At 36.1% G+C, this 19,620-nt stretch overlaps 2 protein-coding genes and 1 pseudogene across 6 annotated transcripts; 2 read left to right on the top strand and 1 right to left on the bottom strand.

Moving 5' to 3' along the window:
- Positions 1 to 3,722: 3,722 nt before the first annotated feature.
- LOC111911026 (floral homeotic protein PMADS 2-like) lies at positions 3,723 to 6,187 on the top strand (annotated as a pseudogene).
- A 5,262-nt stretch (positions 6,188 to 11,449) lies between these two features.
- On the top strand, positions 11,450 to 14,163 carry LOC111911027 (putative F-box/LRR-repeat protein 9). 2 transcript variants are annotated; one of them, XM_052768518.1, is made up of 4 exons: positions 11,450 to 12,051; positions 12,499 to 12,892; positions 12,975 to 13,695; positions 13,931 to 14,163. In XM_052768518.1, the coding sequence occupies exons 2-3, from the start codon at positions 12,504 to 12,506 to the stop codon at positions 13,663 to 13,665; spliced, it is 1,080 nt and encodes a 359-aa protein (XP_052624478.1). In that variant the 5' UTR covers positions 11,450 to 12,051; positions 12,499 to 12,503; the 3' UTR covers positions 13,666 to 13,695; positions 13,931 to 14,163. The 2 variants fall into 2 exon arrangements, with proteins under 2 accessions (XP_052624478.1, XP_052624477.1); XM_052768517.1 differs by having other exon boundaries at positions 11,451 to 12,051; positions 13,925 to 14,163.
- A 1,749-nt stretch (positions 14,164 to 15,912) lies between these two features.
- On the bottom strand, positions 15,913 to 18,140 carry LOC111911028 (glutathione S-transferase TCHQD). 4 transcript variants are annotated; one of them, XM_023906811.3, is made up of 4 exons: positions 17,971 to 18,128; positions 17,835 to 17,873; positions 16,973 to 17,226; positions 15,913 to 16,859 (listed from the first exon to the last, which is right to left on the bottom strand). In XM_023906811.3, the coding sequence occupies exons 3-4, from the start codon at positions 17,179 to 17,181 to the stop codon at positions 16,265 to 16,267; spliced, it is 804 nt and encodes a 267-aa protein (XP_023762579.1). In that variant the 5' UTR covers positions 17,182 to 17,226; positions 17,835 to 17,873; positions 17,971 to 18,128; the 3' UTR covers positions 15,913 to 16,264. The 4 variants fall into 4 exon arrangements, with proteins under 4 accessions (XP_023762579.1, XP_023762578.1, XP_023762580.1 ...); XM_023906810.3 differs by having other exon boundaries at positions 17,982 to 18,127; XM_023906812.3 differs by lacking the exon at positions 17,835 to 17,873 and having other exon boundaries at positions 17,982 to 18,140.
- Between the last annotated feature and the right edge of the window lie 1,480 nt (positions 18,141 to 19,620).

Raw genomic sequence — 19,620 nt, 5'->3', positions numbered from 1 at the left:
TTCGCTAATTGGCACGGAGAGCATAAAACCGGCTTAGGTAAAATAGATGTAACAAAAATACGTCCGAGTTTATTTAATAACAAAATGGTGTCAAACGACACATGGCCCAAACGAGAGTGCCATAACTCAAACGACGCCTTGGACCCCCGACTAGCAAAATAAGCACGTGCAGGAGGTTTGGTGGAGAGAACGTATAATCCATGGTCACGCCTTCCTCGGGCTAGCACCCGTTTCGTTTCCCGGTCCTGAATATCACAGTAAAATTTTGAAAGAAGAACATCCACATTATTATCATATGTCAATTTGCTAATCGATAATAAATTTTTGGTGAGTTGCGGAACCACCAAAACATCCTGCAAACGAATCCCATTATTAAGAGAAGAGGATCCAATAGAAGAGATAGGAAGGGTATTACCATTCCCAAAATGGACCGAGCCATCACCACCAAAAGGCACGGGTTGATTAACCGAGGCGGAGGACGAAACCATGTGATCGGAAGCACCAGAGTCCACATACTAATCCGGGCCAGAAGTTGAAACATTACATTTGGCTAAAAATGCCTTCACCAAATCCGAATCATTTGCGGGAGGAGAAGATGCAAAAGACGAGAGTTGAGGACATTGACTGGCATAATGACCATTATTCCTACAAAGTTGGCAATGAGGGGGACGACGGCCACGACCACGCCCGCCACGACCACCACCCCGACCACCACGACCACGACCACGAGAGGCAATGGCAGTCGCGGAGGCGTCGGGGGCAGCAGTAGCAGAAAATGCGACGGGTGGGGTGGAGCCACCGTGGAGCGAAGAAATGAACATGTCATGGCCCTCGGCCTTTGCAAGGAGGTCACGAAAGGAGTGAGGCATCCCGGAGGCACGTATGGCAGTGGAGAAGGCCTCAAATGATCCCCCAAGTCCTCGCAAAAAATGATGATTTTTGTCCTCGTCGTCAACGGGGTGGCCTATAGCGGCTAGTTGATCACAAATGGTCTTGAAACGCCTACCAAAATCTGAAACCGAGGCGGAACCCTTGGTAAGGAGGCAAAGAGTGTCACGAAGGTTATGCACACGTTCCATGGAGGAATTCCCACAGGAAGCCTCAAGTGCCAACCAAATGGAACGAGCGGTGGTGAGGCCAACAATTTCTGAGAAGGCCTCCTTGGTGAGAGAGGCTTGAAGCAAAATAACAGCCCGTTGATCCGCAGCTAGCCATTCCGCATGAGCCGGATTGAGAGTAGGCTTGCCATCAACCACAAGGTGGGATGGCGGGGCTTGAGAGGAGCCGTCTATATGATCAAAAAGATTCTGATAGGTAAGGAGAAGGGTCATTTGGTTGACCCACAACAGATAGTTTGAGGGAGAGAGGCGAATGGTAATGAGGTGAAGAATTGTGTTCATGGGTAGGGTGGTTTCAGTGGAAGAAGACGCCATGGGAGGGGCAGTGGGGTGGTGGCAGATTTCCAATGGAGGGAGGAGAAGGGTGGCAGGAAATCGAAACAGGAGGAAGAAGAAGGAGAATCGGAATTTTAGGGGGTGGGAGGTGAAGGGAGAGAGGCTCTTGATACCATGAAAATAATGAGATTAAAGATGACTCTCCATGACCACGATCATGGGGTTATGCTGTATTTATAGATAAATAATTACAAGGGTACACCACAAATAATAAATATAAACAATTAAATGTATCATACAACACTTTGGTCTAATAAGCTGGACGGAGGTGGACTCGTCGGTGGGGAAGACTGAAGATGGTGGAAGGCCGATGGTGGTGAACCAAAACCGATGAACAACAAAAAAACTCGAAACTAGGGGTAAAAACCTTGACCACACAACAATAAAGAAAGAAATATGAGTACAAGAGATGTTACCTAGTGCCAATCGCCGGAATTTGGAAGCTCTAATTTGATTTTCATCAGGAAGAGAGGGTATAATTTTGCGTCGATGTGTGCAAATGAAAGAAAAACTGCGGTCTGTTAGGGTAAACCCCTATGCCGACGACAAGTCGTCAGTATAGGGTTTCAATAAACGATGTCGTTTCATTTTTTGTTGAAACAAAAAAATATATATAAAAAATACAAAATTTGTGCTGACGACCAGTGGTCGGTATAGGGTTTTCACTCGGATCGCCACGTGGCCTGCCGACGACATGTCGTCAGTATACCGCGAAAATTTGGTCGTTCCCGCCAGACTTGTGGAGACAACATGTCATCGGCACAGGTATCCGGGTCAAAGGATTTTGGTCAAAGTTGGCAAAATGTGTGATGACGACTTGTCGTCGGCATAGGTGGACTTGTAGCGACGATTGTTGTTGTCGGTATAGGTGTCGTCTCTATAGCTCCGTATTCTTGTAGTAAATTAAGAATTACGATTTTTTGGTATTGTGATTTGGGTGGGATGGATTCTTTTGTACAAAATTTCTATGTAGAATTTTTATAGTTGACAAGGGATATTGATGAATTTTTGTTGCATAATGGATTAGGTATATTCAAGTTGTGGTGGAATTTACTTATTTGGAATTTTTTATTCTTAGTTTCAATGATTTATATTCATACATATTCATCTATGAAGATATATTTAGGAGTGAACATGAGAAAAAGCACGTGGATATTAATGTATATTCATATATGATCATAAAATTCATATAACATTCATATATGATCTTGGAGGTGATCCTGTTGATAACAAGAGCAAAAGTGGAATGATTTTCTATCTTGGAAGGAATATGATAACTTGGCAATCCCAAAAGCAAAAGATTGTTGCTTTGTCCACATGTGAAGCCGAGTTCATGACAGCTACAACAACAACATGTCAAGCCACTTGGCTTGCTAATCTCATGAAGGAGCTCACGGGACATCATATCATGTTTATCACCTTATATGTTGATAACAAGTTAGCAATCGCATTGATGAAAAATCTTGTGTTTCATGGTCGAAACAAACACATTGACATTCAGCATCACTTCATACGAGAATGTGTTGAATGTAGGCAAATTATAATGGAATATGTCAAGTCGAAGGATCAACGGGCGGACATCATTACAAAGGCTTTAGCATACGTTAAATATAGTGAAATGCAAAAGATGATCGACGTGACGAATCTCAATCCATGTTCGGTTTAAGGGGAAGAATATTAATGTAACCCTGACTTAGGTGACTTAGGTATAAACCTGACAAGAGTAACTGCACCACCCTCTTCTGTTGACAAATGAATGCTTCATTAGTTGACATTAAAATGGCAACTTCCTAAGTGCACATAATGAACACAATAAATGGTAATAATAGTAATTGTAGGCTTGTTTAGATATAAATAAGAGCTCTAACTTCGGTTATAGAACACCACAAAAACAAAGAGTGATAGAAAAATACTTAGACTGAATATTTGTAACAGAGGATTGTTTTCTTTTCATGTAATATTTAGCTAGTAAGCTCCTTCTTTTGCTCTAGTTTTGAATAAAAATGTGTTTCAAATTTAAATTAATCTAATATGGTTGCTTTTAAATTATGATCTTCTTTTCACATTTTAGAAATGGTGTTGAAATTATTTTAAATGTAGCGACATTATCATATCATCTTGAATATACATGGACGGTCAGTATGTACTTTAAGTTTAGCAAGACTTTGATTTTGATTTGATGTGATGGTATGAAGATAATGTATGCATATATGTACATATGCCACGCTTATATTCGTTGACTATATACACACCTCACAAACCATTAAGTGTCAATGTGAACAGCCGGAACCATATATTTCCATCCCTAGTTCTCTTTCCTTCTTCAGTCTTAGACATGTTAGTCATCAAATCAAAAGTCAATTTATATAAATTAATTGAACTTTGAAGATGTTCTTGAGAGGGATTGAGGAAGAGTGAATTTTCCAAAGGGTAATAGAATGATGAGTCTAGGGAAGTGATAAGTACAAGAGGTAAGATGCAGTTGGGTTGGCCATGTCAAAGACCCACAAACATATACACTCTTGCTGACCATTTGGAAAGTCTCTTGTCTTCCAGCCATTACCAGAGCTCTCTCTCTCTCTCTCTCTCTCTCTCTCTCTCTCTTAATTATACTTCATAAAATCTTTCCATTCTTATCGGAAAGCAGTTTGAGAGAGAATGGGTAGAGGAAAGACAGAGATCAAGAGGATAGAGAACTCAAGTAACAGGCAAGTCACCTACTCAAAGAGAAAGAATGGAATCATCAAGAAAGCAAAAGAAATCACTGTTCTTTGTGATGCTAATGTCTCTCTTGTTATCTATGGCTCTTCTGGCAAGATGCATGAGTACTGTAGCCCCAAAACCGAGTATGTGCCTCCTGAACTTGACCATCTTTTTTTCCTCTTCTATTTAGGGTTTTCTTTCTTTTGACTTGTACCTGGTTTTCTACTGTAACTTGATTTCTATCAGATTTCTTGTCGTGGGTTGATATTAAATTATTATTTTTAATTCTTCATTTTGTGTAATATAATAAAATGGAAGCTTGATTGACATGCTGGATCGATATCAAAGGCTTTCTGGAAACAAGTTGTGGGATGCTAAACATGAGGTCTCTCTCTCACACACACAAACACGCACACACGCACACTCTCTCTATGTACATTAATTTTTCTTGAAATATCTGTTTATTTGAAGATCTTTCTTTGCTAAAATTATGTCAAGTAACTGGATATACGAATTCTATGACCAGATCTACATATAGGATAGGATCCAGCACTTTGACTCACTAATACTGTATGAGATGTTACATCCATCACCAGATCTGGTAGAAACTGGTTTTCTCTCTCTACACTTGTCTTGCACAAACCTAGTAATGGAGTGCTAATTTTATGCTTCGGTAGAAATATATTCGAAGGAAAACACATTATTCACATCTGAGGCGTACGGTTTATGACTAGTTTTTTTTTTTTTTTTTTTTTTTTTTTTTTTTTTTTTTTATCAGTAGGAATTTTATAAAAAACACTAAGTAGACGCTAGACATGTACATGTGCCTTCCTAATTTATTTCATTGCGATGACTAATTGATATTTTCTCTTGATTATGTTGGAACTCCCTACTCCCTTCCATCAGAATCTGCAGAGTGAAATTGATAGAATCAAGAAAGAGAACGAGAACATGCAAATTGAGCTTAGGTAATCTCTCTCTCTCTCTCTCTCTCTCTCTCTCTCTCTCTGTTGGTGATGTGTATGAGATAGTATATATTTTATTTTAGGCACTTGGGAGGGGAAGACATATCATCTTTGAACTATGAAGAACTAATTGCGTATGAAGATGCACTTGAAAATGGACTCACAAGCATTCGTGAGAAAAAGGCAAGCAAATGTTCAATAGATACATATATTGGTGTTTTAAGAAATTAAGTATATCTGAAATTCTGATCGCATTTCTTGTACTTTTGAACAGGATGAAATCCCTAAAATCATGAGGAAGCATGTATATTTCCTAGATCTTCTTTTTGTTCACCAATATTTAATTAATTGTGAGCATGCTAAACTTGTGTATGTGTTTTTGAAATAGGAACTAGTTCTGCAGGAGGAGAATAAGCATCTCATGTTTTTGGTGGTAAGTTTTCTTCATACGCAGTAGATGGTAAAACTCAGTATTTGTTTCAGTCTACAAGATATATAATCTCGTCATTCAGTATAATTACTTAGTAATTTTCAGGTTAAAATTAATGGTTAGATAAAGAAGATGCCTTTTTTATATTAGATCTAATTTCATGGAATAATGGAATTTATATAAGTTCAAATGGAAGGATGAAATGAAAAAGGAGATAAAACGATTGGCATATTTCTAATAATTTGTTGGATGTTACACAAGTTAAGAGTTAGATTAAAGCATACAATTTATATATATCATATCTAACTGTCAGGCTGATATTTGTGATACATAAACATGCAGCAACAAGGTGAGATGGCCCATGGAAGAATATCAAGCTGATCAAGAGCCATTCTCCTTTCGGGTTCAGCCAATGCAGCCAAACTTGCATGAGAGGATGTAATCATAATTTGCTTATAGAACTCCAATTTCATAATGTGACTTAGTAGGGTGTTAGGGTGTCTGTTGTTTGTATGACTATTAGATTCTGACTTTGTCTTTGAGTGAAATTTTTTAGATCATTAGGGGCATGCACAATGTATTAAACTTGTTAGAGTTTAATAGATTGAGACATCATCATTTTACTTGTTATACAACTCTATATTAATTTTCCTACAATGTATTGAAGTTAATAGAGTTCAATGGAATATATATTTAAGAGTTAAAAGGTTTTTTTTTTCCCATTGAAGAGTTCAATGGTCATTGAAATTCATATCCATTGAATGTCAATTAGACATACCATCTCATTCAACTTTCTTATTAAACTATACATTATGGTAGCTCTTAACTACACTATATATGGAGCAAGAATTTGGAAAAACGGATGGTTTTCAACAAAAGATAATATCAAGTAATTTGATGGTCTTTTTACAATTAATAGCATTTCATTGTTGTTTTATAGCCGGAAAATTAATATGACTCACAATGTGTCAATTCCTCCCGAAATTTTTTAGTCCTAAAACAAAGTTGTTTTTAGTTTACATCATATTATTTCAGTGTCATTGCCTTTACGAAAGATTTTTTCAACATTGCAACTTTTATAAAAAAACACTCCTAGCAAGGCGCTAATGAAACCTTCGTATTTGATCGCCTCCACCCCCAACCTTCTATTTGAGTCCTCAAACATGATCAAATCATCGATGGAATCGACTCGCTCCATGTTTAGGAGGTGTGACCACCATCCGATCAGATGAACGATTACCTCTTTACTTTTTTATCGTTCCTCAAGGCACCAAGAAATCGGAAAACCATCCTGCGTGCTATCAGTTGGATGTATAAATTGTTAACTGCCTTCAAAAGACAACTTCCATAAGACATCATTCCTTATAAGGCTCGAATGGTGGTCAGTGTCATTATTCTATAAGCCTACTGAGACATGTTCCAAACATTAGGAGATAGGGAAAGAACCCATGAAGTCATTTCTTATCAATATCTTCACATCTAAAATGGATGATAACTAGAAAGCTACTTGGCAGGAAATGCCTCCAAGCATCAACCATCAACCACAACCCAAAAATCTTGAATACGGTAATCTTATAGACACTCATCTTACCACTTGAATCAATATTCTTTGGTAAAAACTCAGCCACAATTGATAAGACCACTATTCCATTGTTGGAGCAGAAATTACTACAAGTATCCTTTAGTGACATACACATCTAATAGCTTACACAAAATAATCATTGTATAATCATAGAAAAAATAACTCTGGAGGATAATAAACTATTGATTTATTCACATTTAGTCTCTTTTTTTGTACACCACAAACGCACACCGTCGGTAATTACCGTTCCACACCGTATAGCCTAATGGGTACCTTTACTCTTGAGGAGAGTTTTTAACCATAATAAAGTGATTGGAAAAAATATTTATCATTTTAGTGTTCTTTCAAAAATATTTTCCAAAATGGTATTACTTTAATTTGAAAACTAATATTATTGTTTAAATTGGTTTCCTGGAAGGTTGGAATGAGGCTCGAACAGAAAAGAAAAAAAAAATTGTAAACGCAAACTAAGGCTCCACCAGTAGTTCAGTCGTTGTCGCACGTCCACCATCGCGACCACCTGCAGCCTCCTCCATCCGCCACCGACGATCTGCAACATCCTCTGCCCTTCGCTCCATTCAAGGTATGCAAAGTTGTTATCGATTTTGATTCTTCCTGCTCGTTTTCTGTTTAATTTTTTTGCTTCTCTATTATCGAATTGTTGCCTCTCGATTCTAATTCTTCAGTTTTCAGTTTACTTTTTTCTTCTCTATTATGCTTTTCTCGATTCCACTTCTCGTTAGGGCGAATTGTTGATCAGTTTTTGCTTTTGTTTATTATTATTTTTTTGTAAATGGATTTATCCCAACTTGTTTTTTTAATCTTTTTGTAGATGGAATTGATTGCAAACATGTCATTGTGTTTCTTTTTTCTTGTTAGCATAAATTCGTATGATCATTTTTTGATTAATTTTTGCTTGTTTTTGTTTGTTTTGTAGATGAATTATATAATAGAAATGATTGACAATGAAAATTTTTCTGTAATCTCTCAAGCTGCTGTTGTGACTAATTTGATAAATATAGACAATGAAGTTGAGCTAAATGAAATATTAGAAGATGGATTTGGAGATAAAGATGACGAGGAAGCATCTTTTTGACAATAATGTTGAAGTACCTTCAACTTGTACTAATATGGAAGGAACAAATTTGACTATTGATGACAATTGGATTATGACACAATCAACGATTAAGAATGATTTTACGCAAGAGTTGGGAAAAGATTCTTTCAAGGATAAAGATGAACTTGTTAGAGTAATCAAGATCCATAACATCAGGACACATAGACCATTTGAGGTTATTGAGTCACGGCGCAACTATTTGGACACTAAGATGCAAGTTGTACTTACAATCTGGTTGCAAATGGAAACTTCATGCAAGTAAACGTAAACTTAGTGGTTATTTTCAAATCACAACGTATACTGGTTCGCACACTTGTTTACACTATAAGCTTTCTCAAGACCATCCGAACCTAGATGCAAGCTTGGTTGCTATGGAAACTAGACACCTTATAAAAGAGCAACCTTCTATCAGTATTCTGGCTTTAAGAGTTGAAATAGTTGAAACATTAGGCTATACTCCTTCATATAAAAAGCTTTGGGTTGGAAAGCAAAAATCAATTGAACATGTGTTTGGAAACTAGGAAAAGTCTTATGTTGCTTTACCAAAATATCTAGGTGCACTTCAAAAGTTCAATCTAGGAACTATAGTTAAATTGTGTGTTTTAAGATTGACCAATATGGATGAAGTTGAATTTAGGCGTGTTTTTTGGGATTTATCTCCCACTATCAAAGGGTTTCACTATTTTCGACCGATGATTAGCATTGATGGCACACTCTTGTATGGTAAATTCAAGGGTAAGATAATGATTGCAATGTGAGTTAATGGTAATAATTAAATTTTGCCGCTTGCATTTGCTATTGTACAAAATGAATCTTGTGATACTTGGGATTGGTTTCTTTCTTATTTCAAGAATCATGTAGTGAAAGACCGTGAAGGCATTTGTCTAATATCTGAACGTTATGGTGGAATTCTTAAGGCTGTCAATGAGCATGGATCTCCATGGTTAGAGTCATGTGGTTTTCATAGGTATTGTTATATTTCTTAAGTATTATTTTATGACATTTCAATAACTTGCTTCATTAACTTACACTAATTTTTTTTATTTTAAAGGTATTGTTTACGACATTTCATCAACAACTTTTATGACAAGTTTCGTAATTTAGAATTGAAAGCTTTAGCTTATCTTGTCGGGAGTCAAAATCAAATTCGAAAGTTCAACTCCATCATGGAAGAAATTGGGAAGTTAAATCCACGTGTTCGACAATGGTTGGAGAGTCATCCACTTAATATATGGACACTTGCACATGATGGTGGAAGGAGATATGGGTTGCTCCCAACAGATTTGTCAAAGATTTTCAGCAGTGTACTTAAAGGTGCTCATTTTTTACCAATCACAGCTTGTGTGCAACTTACATTCTATAGAATGGTGCATTATTTTGAGGTGAGACGTCCTTTAGGATCTGGTTCTCAAGCTAACGGAGATGCATATACTCTAGGGATGAGATTTAGAACCGGAAAACCGGACCGGAACCGGAACCGGACCCGTTAGAACCGGAATATATAGAACCGGGTCCGGTTCCGGGTTTAAAAATTGGCTTTATCCGGGTTCCGGGTAATCCGGGTTTGGGTCCATTGGGTCCGGGTAAACCGGGTCAAAAATCTGGAACCGGTTTTTGGAACCGGAACCACTTTTAGGGCCGGAACCACTTTTTGTGAAACGTTTACAAGATGCATATCTTATTCGTTTCAACTCCAATTGACATACGGTTTTTTCCAACATGTAGTTTAGAGTTTGTACATGATTCTAGATTATAAATTTTTCATTTTTAGTTTTATATTCATTGACTTACAGTCCTCAAAAGTTGAGATACCAAAGCTGAAAGTTTTTAGTTTTTTTGTATTCGGTGAAAGTTTTAAAGCATGCATATCTAATTCGTTTGAAGTCGAATTGACATTTGGTTTTTTCCAACTTCTAGTTTACAGTTTGTACATGAGTTTAGACTATAATTTTGTCATTTTTGGTTTAACATTCAATGATTTACAGTCCTCCGAAGTCGGGATATCAAAACTGAAAATTTTCAACTTTTCAGCTATTTGTTTTTGTACTTTGTATTATGTGAAAATATTAACACAAGTATATCTCATTCGTTTAAATTCGGATTGACATGCGGGTTTTTCCAGAGTGTATTTTAGAGTTTGTACATGATTTTAGACTCTAATTTTGTTAATTGTGGTTTCGTATTCAATAAGTTACAGCCCCCCAAAGTGGGGATATCAATATGAAAGTTTTCAAAGTTCAACCCACTAAGTTGTAAGTAATTACCAAAAAATTTCGGTTTTTTCGGGTTTTCCAGGTCTAAACCCACTTTATCCGGTTCCAACCTACCCACTTTGATGTTTCCGGGTTTTCCGGTTCTAGACCCACTTTACCCGGAACCATACCTGGAACCGAACCGGAACCGGTTCCTATATACCGATCCGGTTTCCGGTTCTATAAAATCCCGCTAACCGGTTCCGGGTTTTCCGGGTCCGGGTTTGGACCCACTTTCATCCCTAATATACTACATATGTTGTTGTAAAACAAGTAGCTTTGATGGCAAAAGTAAGTGCATATTTCTTAAGATCTTTTAACCAAGAAAAATGTATATTTGAGTTGATAACTCAAAGAGGTCGAAATGTGTAAGTAGTTAATTTGGAACAGAAAACTTGCACATGTGGTAAATGGGAGACATTTAAATATCTTTGTTCTCATGTCTTGAGTGCATGTGTCAGACTCTCTTTGAATAGTTGGCAATATGTTGATAAGTGTTACTCGATTGAATACTATTGTGCTACTTGGGCATCTGAGTTCTCCCCGCTTTCTCATGAAGTGTATTAGCCACAATCATCATTTAATAAATTAATTCCAAATTTAGAACTATTACAAAATAAAAAAGTCGTCATTGTTCAACAAAACTAAAAAACGGTATAGATATTAAAGAAAAAAGAAATGTCAATCTTTGTGGAATTTGTAGGCAACCGAGGCATAGTCGAAAATGATGTCCATCTATGCCAAAGTAGTTTGGAAAAAATATATTTTTATGGTATTTGTTGTGATTATTTTTTTTTATTTTTTTTTTTGTGTACATGTAAGGATATGTTATCGGTTCAAGTTCAAGCTAATTGTGATGTTTTTCTTTTTGTAATAAACAATGTTGGAGTTTTTTTGTGGTGTTTTTTTTTTCTGTCACAAACAATGTTGAGTTTTTTTTTTTTTTTTTTTTTTTTTTCTTTTTACCTTAAAATCATTATATGTGAATGTTGAAGTTTTTGCAACTTAAAATATATTGTATTTTTAATTTATAATGGCTAAAATTTGATGGTCAAAAGATAGTATAAGAAAAACGGATATTAAAAAAGAATAGGAAAAAAAAAAGATAAAAAAATTGTTATTTAAAAAAGCAGTAAAAAAAAGTTAAAAAAAAAACTATCATTTAAAAAAATATATAAAAAAGGGTAAAAAAATAGAATAAAAGAGAATCAGAGAAAAATAAGATACTTAAAAAAATTAAATAAATAAAAAGAATGAAAAAAGAAAAATACCATTGGTAAATTATCAAGTATCAACCACATAAAAACTGCTCTTGAGGAATGTGTACTTTTTGGGCTTTGAAGCATGGGCCAGGCCGGGCCTTGGCCGTCTTTGTCTATGAGTAGAAAACTAGAAATAAACGTCAATTCAAACCGATAAACTGTTACAACTTCCATCAACAAAAAATACTCGTTCCAACAATTTCTTCGCCACCGAACGGACTGACCGTTTTATAGGAAGCCGCAACAGTTATCGGAAAACAGCGATCGATTCTCTTCTTCACCTTCTGTGCGTTTATCTTTTCCTTAACCTTTCTTATATTACTTTGAAATTTTAATCTATGATTTCGTTTATTTATTTTTTTTAAGTTCAGTAGTTCTAGGGTTTTTAGATTTTTCGTTATGTTTATAGTATCTTCCTATAATCACACTTGATTTCATATTGGTTGTATCCATTGTTTGTTAATTTACATTAAAAATCCACTTTGCAACCGCTCAAACTAATGTTGCACAGTGCTCTGCAATATATCGTTGCAAATTGAATTGCTGACATTGTTGCCTGCGGGATGTAGGGAGTCTGTTCTTCATGTATTAAAAAACATATATATTCATTTGATCGATCTGTTACATTATATGTTATTCTTTGAAAATACGTTGATAAATTTAATGCAATTTTCATATAAAAGCATATGCAAATGCCTTTGTATAATTTAACTTTGCTTTATACATGTTAAAGTTACGATGGCATCCACATCAAAATCAAAATCAAATCGAGGAAAACCCAAGAATTTCAAGTTCGTTCCAAAACCAAAGCAACAATGGCGTGTGAAGGAACAGAAAAGGAATTGGTTGGAACTCCCATCTGATGTAATGGCTAATATTCTATACAGAGTTGGTGTTCATGACATACTTGAGAATGCCCAGAAAGTTTGCACTACTTGGCGTAATATCTGCAAGGATCCTGCCATGTGGAGGATCATTTATATGGAGAATATTTACACGGATCCAAATGCAAGATCCCGTCTACGAGAAATGTGTAAGAATGCTGTGGATCGAAGCCAGGGCCAATTGGTTGATATCTCCATGGTGAATTTTACAGATGATGAGCTTCTTGAGTATGTTGCAAATAGGTATGTGTGCTTAGTGTAATTTGTATCGCTACATGATCTTGCTTTTTAATTGTTTTTTTTTTTTTTTTTGTGTGTTTAACAGATCAAGTCGGCTTAAACGTCTTGAAATTGCATGTTGCTATAATGAAATTTATGGGAGCTTTAATGAAGCTATGAAGAAGTTTCCATTATTAGAGGAACTGAGTCTCTACACAACAAATATCTCAGAAGAATCTATTGCAACTGCAGGGCGTTGTTGCCCTATGCTAAGAACACTGAAAATAAATCAAGAAGCAGATAGGTATTGGTATGGGTATGATGGTGATGAGGGGTTAAACATCCTCAATGAGATACCAATATATATTGGAGAGAACTTACATGAGTTAAGGCACCTTGAACTTATTGGAATGAACATCTCGAATTATGAGTTGCAAGTGATTTTGGATGGTTGTTGTCATCTTGAATCACTTGACTTGCGTCAGTGCTTGTACGTTAAGCTTGATGGAGAATTTGGGAAAAAATTATCAGAAAAGATTAAATGTTTGAAATTACCCAATGATAGTGTTGAAGGATGTCCTTATATTTATAAAAATGGTGTGAACTTTAGTACTGCGCCTAGAGGCTCTGACTATGATGACTCTGACTATGATGATTCTGAAGTCTGTTATCATTGTGAAGTCTATGATGATTCCGATGATTTCACAGTTCATCATGCTTTTGGAGTCTATGCTGATGATGATGATGATGATGATGATTTGAATGACTTTGAGGACTTGGAGTTGCTACTTTTATGACCTTGTCTGAATGATCTCTTTGACATAAAGGTGAGTTTAATGGACTTTTTAGGTTTTTCCCTTTTTTTCATGCAGAAAGAATGACTTAATAGACAAAGTCACTATGACTAAATTTTTTATTATAAATTTATCCTTGTCTGTATGTATGTATTTTTGAATTTCTCTAAGGCACAATTATTATCTCAAATATTATTTAAATAGTGTATGGGTGTGACCATGGAGATGTCTTTACTAATTGTGGTTGATGTTTTTTTTGAAGGTGTAGCTGTTGCCTTTGGGAATGACGTTTAGGCTCTGTTTATACACCTCCAAATAAGCAGTTGATCATTTCCATTTTTTTTTTCTTTTGGCTAAAACGTGGGTGAAGACTAAAAGAATTTTATGTTGGTTTGTTGATTAATATGGTATCTCATCTTAATTACTTCATTTCAATGTGTACCTTTGGTTGACCTCCATTGCTTAGGTATTGTTTATCGGTGTTTTTATTTTCTTCTCCCATTGCCATTGTGCACCACTCCCTTTATTCTTCCTTCGCATGGTAACTTTTCTGGTTTTTAGTCTAAAGGGACCCTATTTATTTAGGCTTGGTTCATCAAATTGGAAAAAATAACTGCTCTTCCGTTTTTTTTTTTTTTTTAATGGCAAGCGATTAACATTAGCACAAAAAACTAAAAAAGAATAGACTCAGGCAAGGAGCTTGAGCCAAAAACAAAAAAAGTCAACTATAAGAGAACATTTGTAATAGGAGACATACACCAAATTGACCATACAAACTAACTTCGATCTATTTTTATCCAATTAAATGTGTTAATGCAAATGTCATCTGCTAAAAGCATCGTGTCTTGCCGAACTTTTCTTGTGATCTATTTTAGTTTATTTTTGCACTTTTTTTTGAAAATAAAAAAGTTTGTATTTGTATATTTGTCAAAAAAAATTGCAAAGTAATATGTAAGATTACCAAAATACAATTTCTTGATTTTTTTGTAACTTATAACTATTTTTTTTTAATAAAAACAATAGAACTTTTATTAATTAAACAATTACCCACTCAAACCAATATATGTTTGTTTGGGCGGGGTATGGGTTGGGTATATTGGTGAGGTGGGGCGTACACATCAACATTAATGTTTATATGTGTGTGGGTGTGGGTGTGCCTATGTGTGTGTGTGTGTATATATATATATATATATATATATATATATATATATATATATATATATATATATATATATATGTGTGTGTGTGTGTGTGTGTGTATGTATATGTTAATATATGAGTGTTGATGGCGGTGTCAATGTCATTGTGGATATGGGTGTACGTGTGGCCATGTGGGTGTGGTGCGGGGTGTGTAGGTGCAGTGGCGGACGCAGACTGTTTTAGTAGGGGTGTCCCTCGTACTTCAAGCGGGTGCACCTAATAGAAAAAACCAAAAAAAAAAAAAAAAAAAAAATTTACACTGTGTGCCGGAAACTGAGCAGTGGCCCGAGACCCCAAAGGCCCTTAATAGGTCCGCCACTGTGTAGGTGGAAGTATGAGTGTGAGTGTGGTAGATAGGGTGGGAGTGTGTAGGGTTTAGGTGTGAGTGTGGGGCAGATAGGGGTGAGAATGAAGGTAGGATGAGGTGAGGGTGAAAGTAGGGCATTAGTGTGTACGGTAGGTGGGGAGTATACGTGTAGTATGAAATAGTGTGTATGTATCTTATAAATTGTTAAATTTTTATAAAAACTAATATGAGCATTTTAAAAAGTTATTTTAGATTTTTTTTTTTACAAAGTCACTAGTATAATGAGTTGAAGTAAGTATTATTTAAATTGTTATAAATTTTGGAAAATTGTTTTTTTTTTTTTTTTTTTTTGGATTTTTATAAAACTAAAAATTTAGGAAAAAAAAAAAGAATATATATTTTCAAACATTTACCATAGTGCCCTCTAGCAATTGGCTATTTCTTTCCGTATCTTTCTAACATTTATAAGGTCAACCCTTATTTTTAAAACTTAAATCATTTTTTCACAATCGATCAAATCCATCCGATTTAGTAAATAAACAACGATTTTTAACCTCCACAGTCTTCACCGTATCCGATTCTTTTATTTCATCGGTTAAAATAAAAACCGGTTTGATTTGTGGACCTCTAGTTTGAACACCTCATAGTAGTAAAGACTTAGATCCGTTGTAAACTTACATCACAATCACCATAAACAAACAATGTTTCATAAAAGAAAAACGTTAAAAATCGATCACTTTGGCTACAAGGTAAACAACAAACTTTTTATTTTTGCAATAATTAAGGATGACGACATTTACGTCTTTTGTACATACAAGAGATCGAGAGATTCGTATCATGTTCCACAAGTTGGCATAAAAATTTACCATTTTATCCTACTGACATGATACTGTTGGTCCAATGTATGCCAAAAACAATACAAAAGACCTTTCAGTACTATGCATTCACAAACCCTGCATTGTACTGCACATTTACAATTTTCTTTTAAGTAAATTACATACATCAAAGAGCAAACTACTACACACTTAAAGTTAAAAACCCAAACACACTATTAACTGACATTTCAAACAAACTAACGAAAAAGCACTAGATGATTCAATACCGTTTTAGCAAACATCTCATACGAACAATGCACCATGTCTTGAACAACGTTTTCTGTCTCTTCCACCCACCAAAATGCTTCCCAATCACCTTCTTATAACTCGGCCTCTCTTGAACCAATTTCCAATACTCTGCTAACTTCGGCCTACAATTTATATAATCATTCTCCAAGCCCAAGAGCCCTAACCTGGCCAAAACAGGAACCAACATGACATCGGCTAATGTGAACTCGTCCCCAGCTAAGTACAAAGTTTGTTCCAGTTGTGCTTCCACGTCATCAAGTAGGCGAATTAGATGCTGAGTGGAGGTCTGAAGGACTTGTGGGTCCCGTAGTTTTTCTTCGGTTTCGTAGGCTTGTTTGAGTTTGGTGTGGTAAGCGGTTGCGAGGTCGGGGGATTCGGACATTCGGGCGATTATTACGCGGCGTATGAACTTTGATACGGACATGTAGTATTTTTCGGGAATGTGGGAAAAGGTGAAGAACTTTGGGTTCCATTCTTGGATTTTGTACATCCATTCAATCACTTTTTTGCTGCTTTGTGTTATGATTCCGCTTCCTGAAGAAACAAGGGCAATCCGCTCTATGTACCTGTAAAGTTTTCGTGTTGAAGAATGGGCTTTTTTTTTTTAAGGTCTGAATAAAATCATTTTGGATTCTGAAAATTCTGAATTCTGTCATGCGGAAATAGGTTGAAAACTTACTGAATAATCTCTATCGTGTTGAAGATAACATGGGAACCATTTTGGAAAACCGGAAGTTTAGCGGTTGGATTCATCCTGAAAAACGAAGGATCCATGTTTTTGCCTGTAACGGGATTGACATGGTATGAAGTGTAATCGATATTACGTTCTTCTAAAGCCAGCCTGACTTTCTGGCTCTCGATTGAATACGGGTGATGATACAGCTGCATTGGGGGCCTCAAGATCAAACACGAAATCGCCTTAAAAGTTGAAATCTGAAGATTAATCAACAAAAAACTTATTTCAATTAACTTTTTTTTAAGTAGGCAGTCACCATTAAAATGTCTTCACTGGTTAAGGAATTCTGCTTTCAAATCAAGCTACTGAAAATATTCATATCTATAGATGCTTCTTATAAAGTACAAATGAAAAGAGGGGAATCTGAAGTTGCTTTTGTATCCTTTTAAGTTTTACTCATTCATTCGGTAAAACCTTTTTAAGTAAAGTGCCATTTGCATACTTAAGAATTCGAACCAACTAACTCTCTAGACTTGACGAAATTTTGTTTTTGGGGGTTAACAATTGATTGAAAGGGAAACATCAAACATGGTGGTATGTGTTCTGTAATTTAATTTACCAAAAAACATAATCTGTTTTGATGTTTCTTACTTACAAGATTACATGATAAACTGTTTGAATTCGAAGTTGACGCATACTCTATAATGAAACTCACAACCGACAGAAGATGCATAGAAGAAATCCCAAAACATAACGTCAATTCACAAACTACCAAACACAGATAAATAAATAGAAACGAAGAACAGTCCACGACAAATACTCAAAACACAGTATATAATTAATTAGAATTCAGCGGAAAACGTACGAATTTTCAAAAACAAACCGTAACCGACGGACAGTCAATCTGCAAATTCAAAACGATTAGAAGATATCACTCATATATAAACAAAAGCATGATTTTAATTGAGAAAAGCGAGACAAGATGATGAATCGATGAGTACATGAAACTTGCCTGGAAATTCTGAGGGTTTTTCAGTGATAATTCGAAAGTTGAATAGTGGGTTCACGGAGAATAGAAACCGAAAGGGTGTGTAAAGGCAGAAAGCGACAGAGAATATGGAATTCTAGCGAAGAAGGGGTTGGAAAGGGCGTGGAAACCGTAATGTACAATATCTGCAGCCCAGGTTACAAATTTAATGTTAATCAAATAGTGTTCTTTAAACAAGACACGATCCACTTCCAGCTCCATCATGTCATGCACCCTTCCTAGTTTCTTCTTAGTTTCTTGGGGTGTCTGGAGATGTTTTTTGAATTTTAAAAATGTTTTTGATAAAAATGTTTATTTACTTATAGTAGTGGTAAAATGAATTTTTAAAAACGTTTGAATTAATTTTTATGGTGAAAAAACAAATAAATCAACAAGTTAAAAAGTGTTTAACTTAAAAAGTACGTTTTGAAGTTATTTTGGTTAAAAAATAAAAAAACAGTTTTAAAAAACCAAGTTCTACATGCTTATTATGTACCATCTTGTTTATTGAATAAATAAGTAGATAAAGGTTTATAAATGAATAATAGTCCTAAAGTGAATGATATTTATCGGGGTGTTGGTATTGGGGAACCAATTGATATAATTTTGGATTTTAGGGGTTAAAAGACTAAGTTTTGGACTTGATTTGCAAGGGATTCCAGAAGGTAGGGTATAAATGGTAAATTATGTACCTAGGTTGAAAGGAATTTGTCATGAAAGGGCTATATGGTAACTTAAGGATCTGTTTTGAAAAGATCTTGTGGGGGAGGGGCTAATATTGTAAAAATGATCAAATGTTTGAATGAAGGCACGAGATTTAGACTCGGCACTCCTTCCTCATGTGTATCAAGATCAACCCTAGCCCTAATGTTACAGCCGTCATGCGTGATGTTTAGCAGCCACCACCTGCCCTCTATTCAGTGTTCCGATCAGGGCGCCTGCTGACTTGTCGTTGAGCACCGCCGACCGCTACACTGTCATTGATGGTCGTCATTGCGACGTCTGTTGTCGGAAATGTCGGGGGGCCGCTGGAGAACCGCCGAGGACGGAAAAACGTTGTGTTTTCGTTGTACAAGTCGTGAGCCACCGGAATTACTTGGTAAGTTCAACCGCAAACCCACCTTTCTCCTCTTCCTCGTTAATTGTTGTGAATATGTCGCTGGAGACGTCGTGGCTGCCGCCACTTATACTCCGGTCGCTTTCTGTCGCATCTCGCCATCACCAACCACCTTGGGATATGGTTGTAGGTGTGTGCATGGATTTGCTTTTAAGTATATTTGTTGCCTTCGGTAATCAGGTGGTTATACACGTGATTGTGCGGCCGAAAAACCCACCACCACCATTGGAAATGGTGGTTGCCGCCGCCGGTCACCACCGCCCAAGGTGGCAGTGGGTGGTGCCCGACCTAATGGACCTAAACACTTAACCTTGGACTGGGCTGGTTCGTTATTAGGCTAGAAACCCTAATTTTGGGTTTGTTGGTTTGGACCTATTGGGACCCGTGTTTGGACCAGTGGACTGAAGTTATGACTCATGCCGATTCCATTGTATGATGGCTTAGTGGAATAATGGACTTAATGGGTTAAGTGAGTTGGGCCTTTCTATCCGGCTTTGATGATTGGGC

This window comes from Lactuca sativa, chromosome 1 (genome assembly GCF_002870075.4).
Source record: "Lactuca sativa cultivar Salinas chromosome 1, Lsat_Salinas_v11, whole genome shotgun sequence".
Lineage (NCBI taxonomy): Eukaryota > Viridiplantae > Streptophyta > Magnoliopsida > Asterales > Asteraceae > Lactuca > Lactuca sativa.
This window is presented reverse-complemented; position numbering and strand designations above follow the sequence as displayed.

Coding starts and splice junctions, on each gene's coding strand:
- LOC111911027 (XM_052768518.1), top strand. CDS start 12,504: ATGGCATCCACATCAAAATCAAAATCAAATCGAGGAAAACCCAAGAAT. Junction 12,893..12,974: donor CTTGAGTATGTTGCAAATAG/GTATGTGTGCTT, acceptor TGTGTTTAACAG/ATCAAGTCGGCTTAAACGTC.
- LOC111911028 (XM_023906812.3), bottom strand. CDS start 17,181: ATGCAGCTGTATCATCACCCGTATTCAATCGAGAGCCAGAAAGTCAGG. Junction 16,860..16,972: donor AACACGATAGAGATTATTCA/GTAAGTTTTCAA, acceptor AAAACTTTACAG/GTACATAGAGCGGATTGCCC.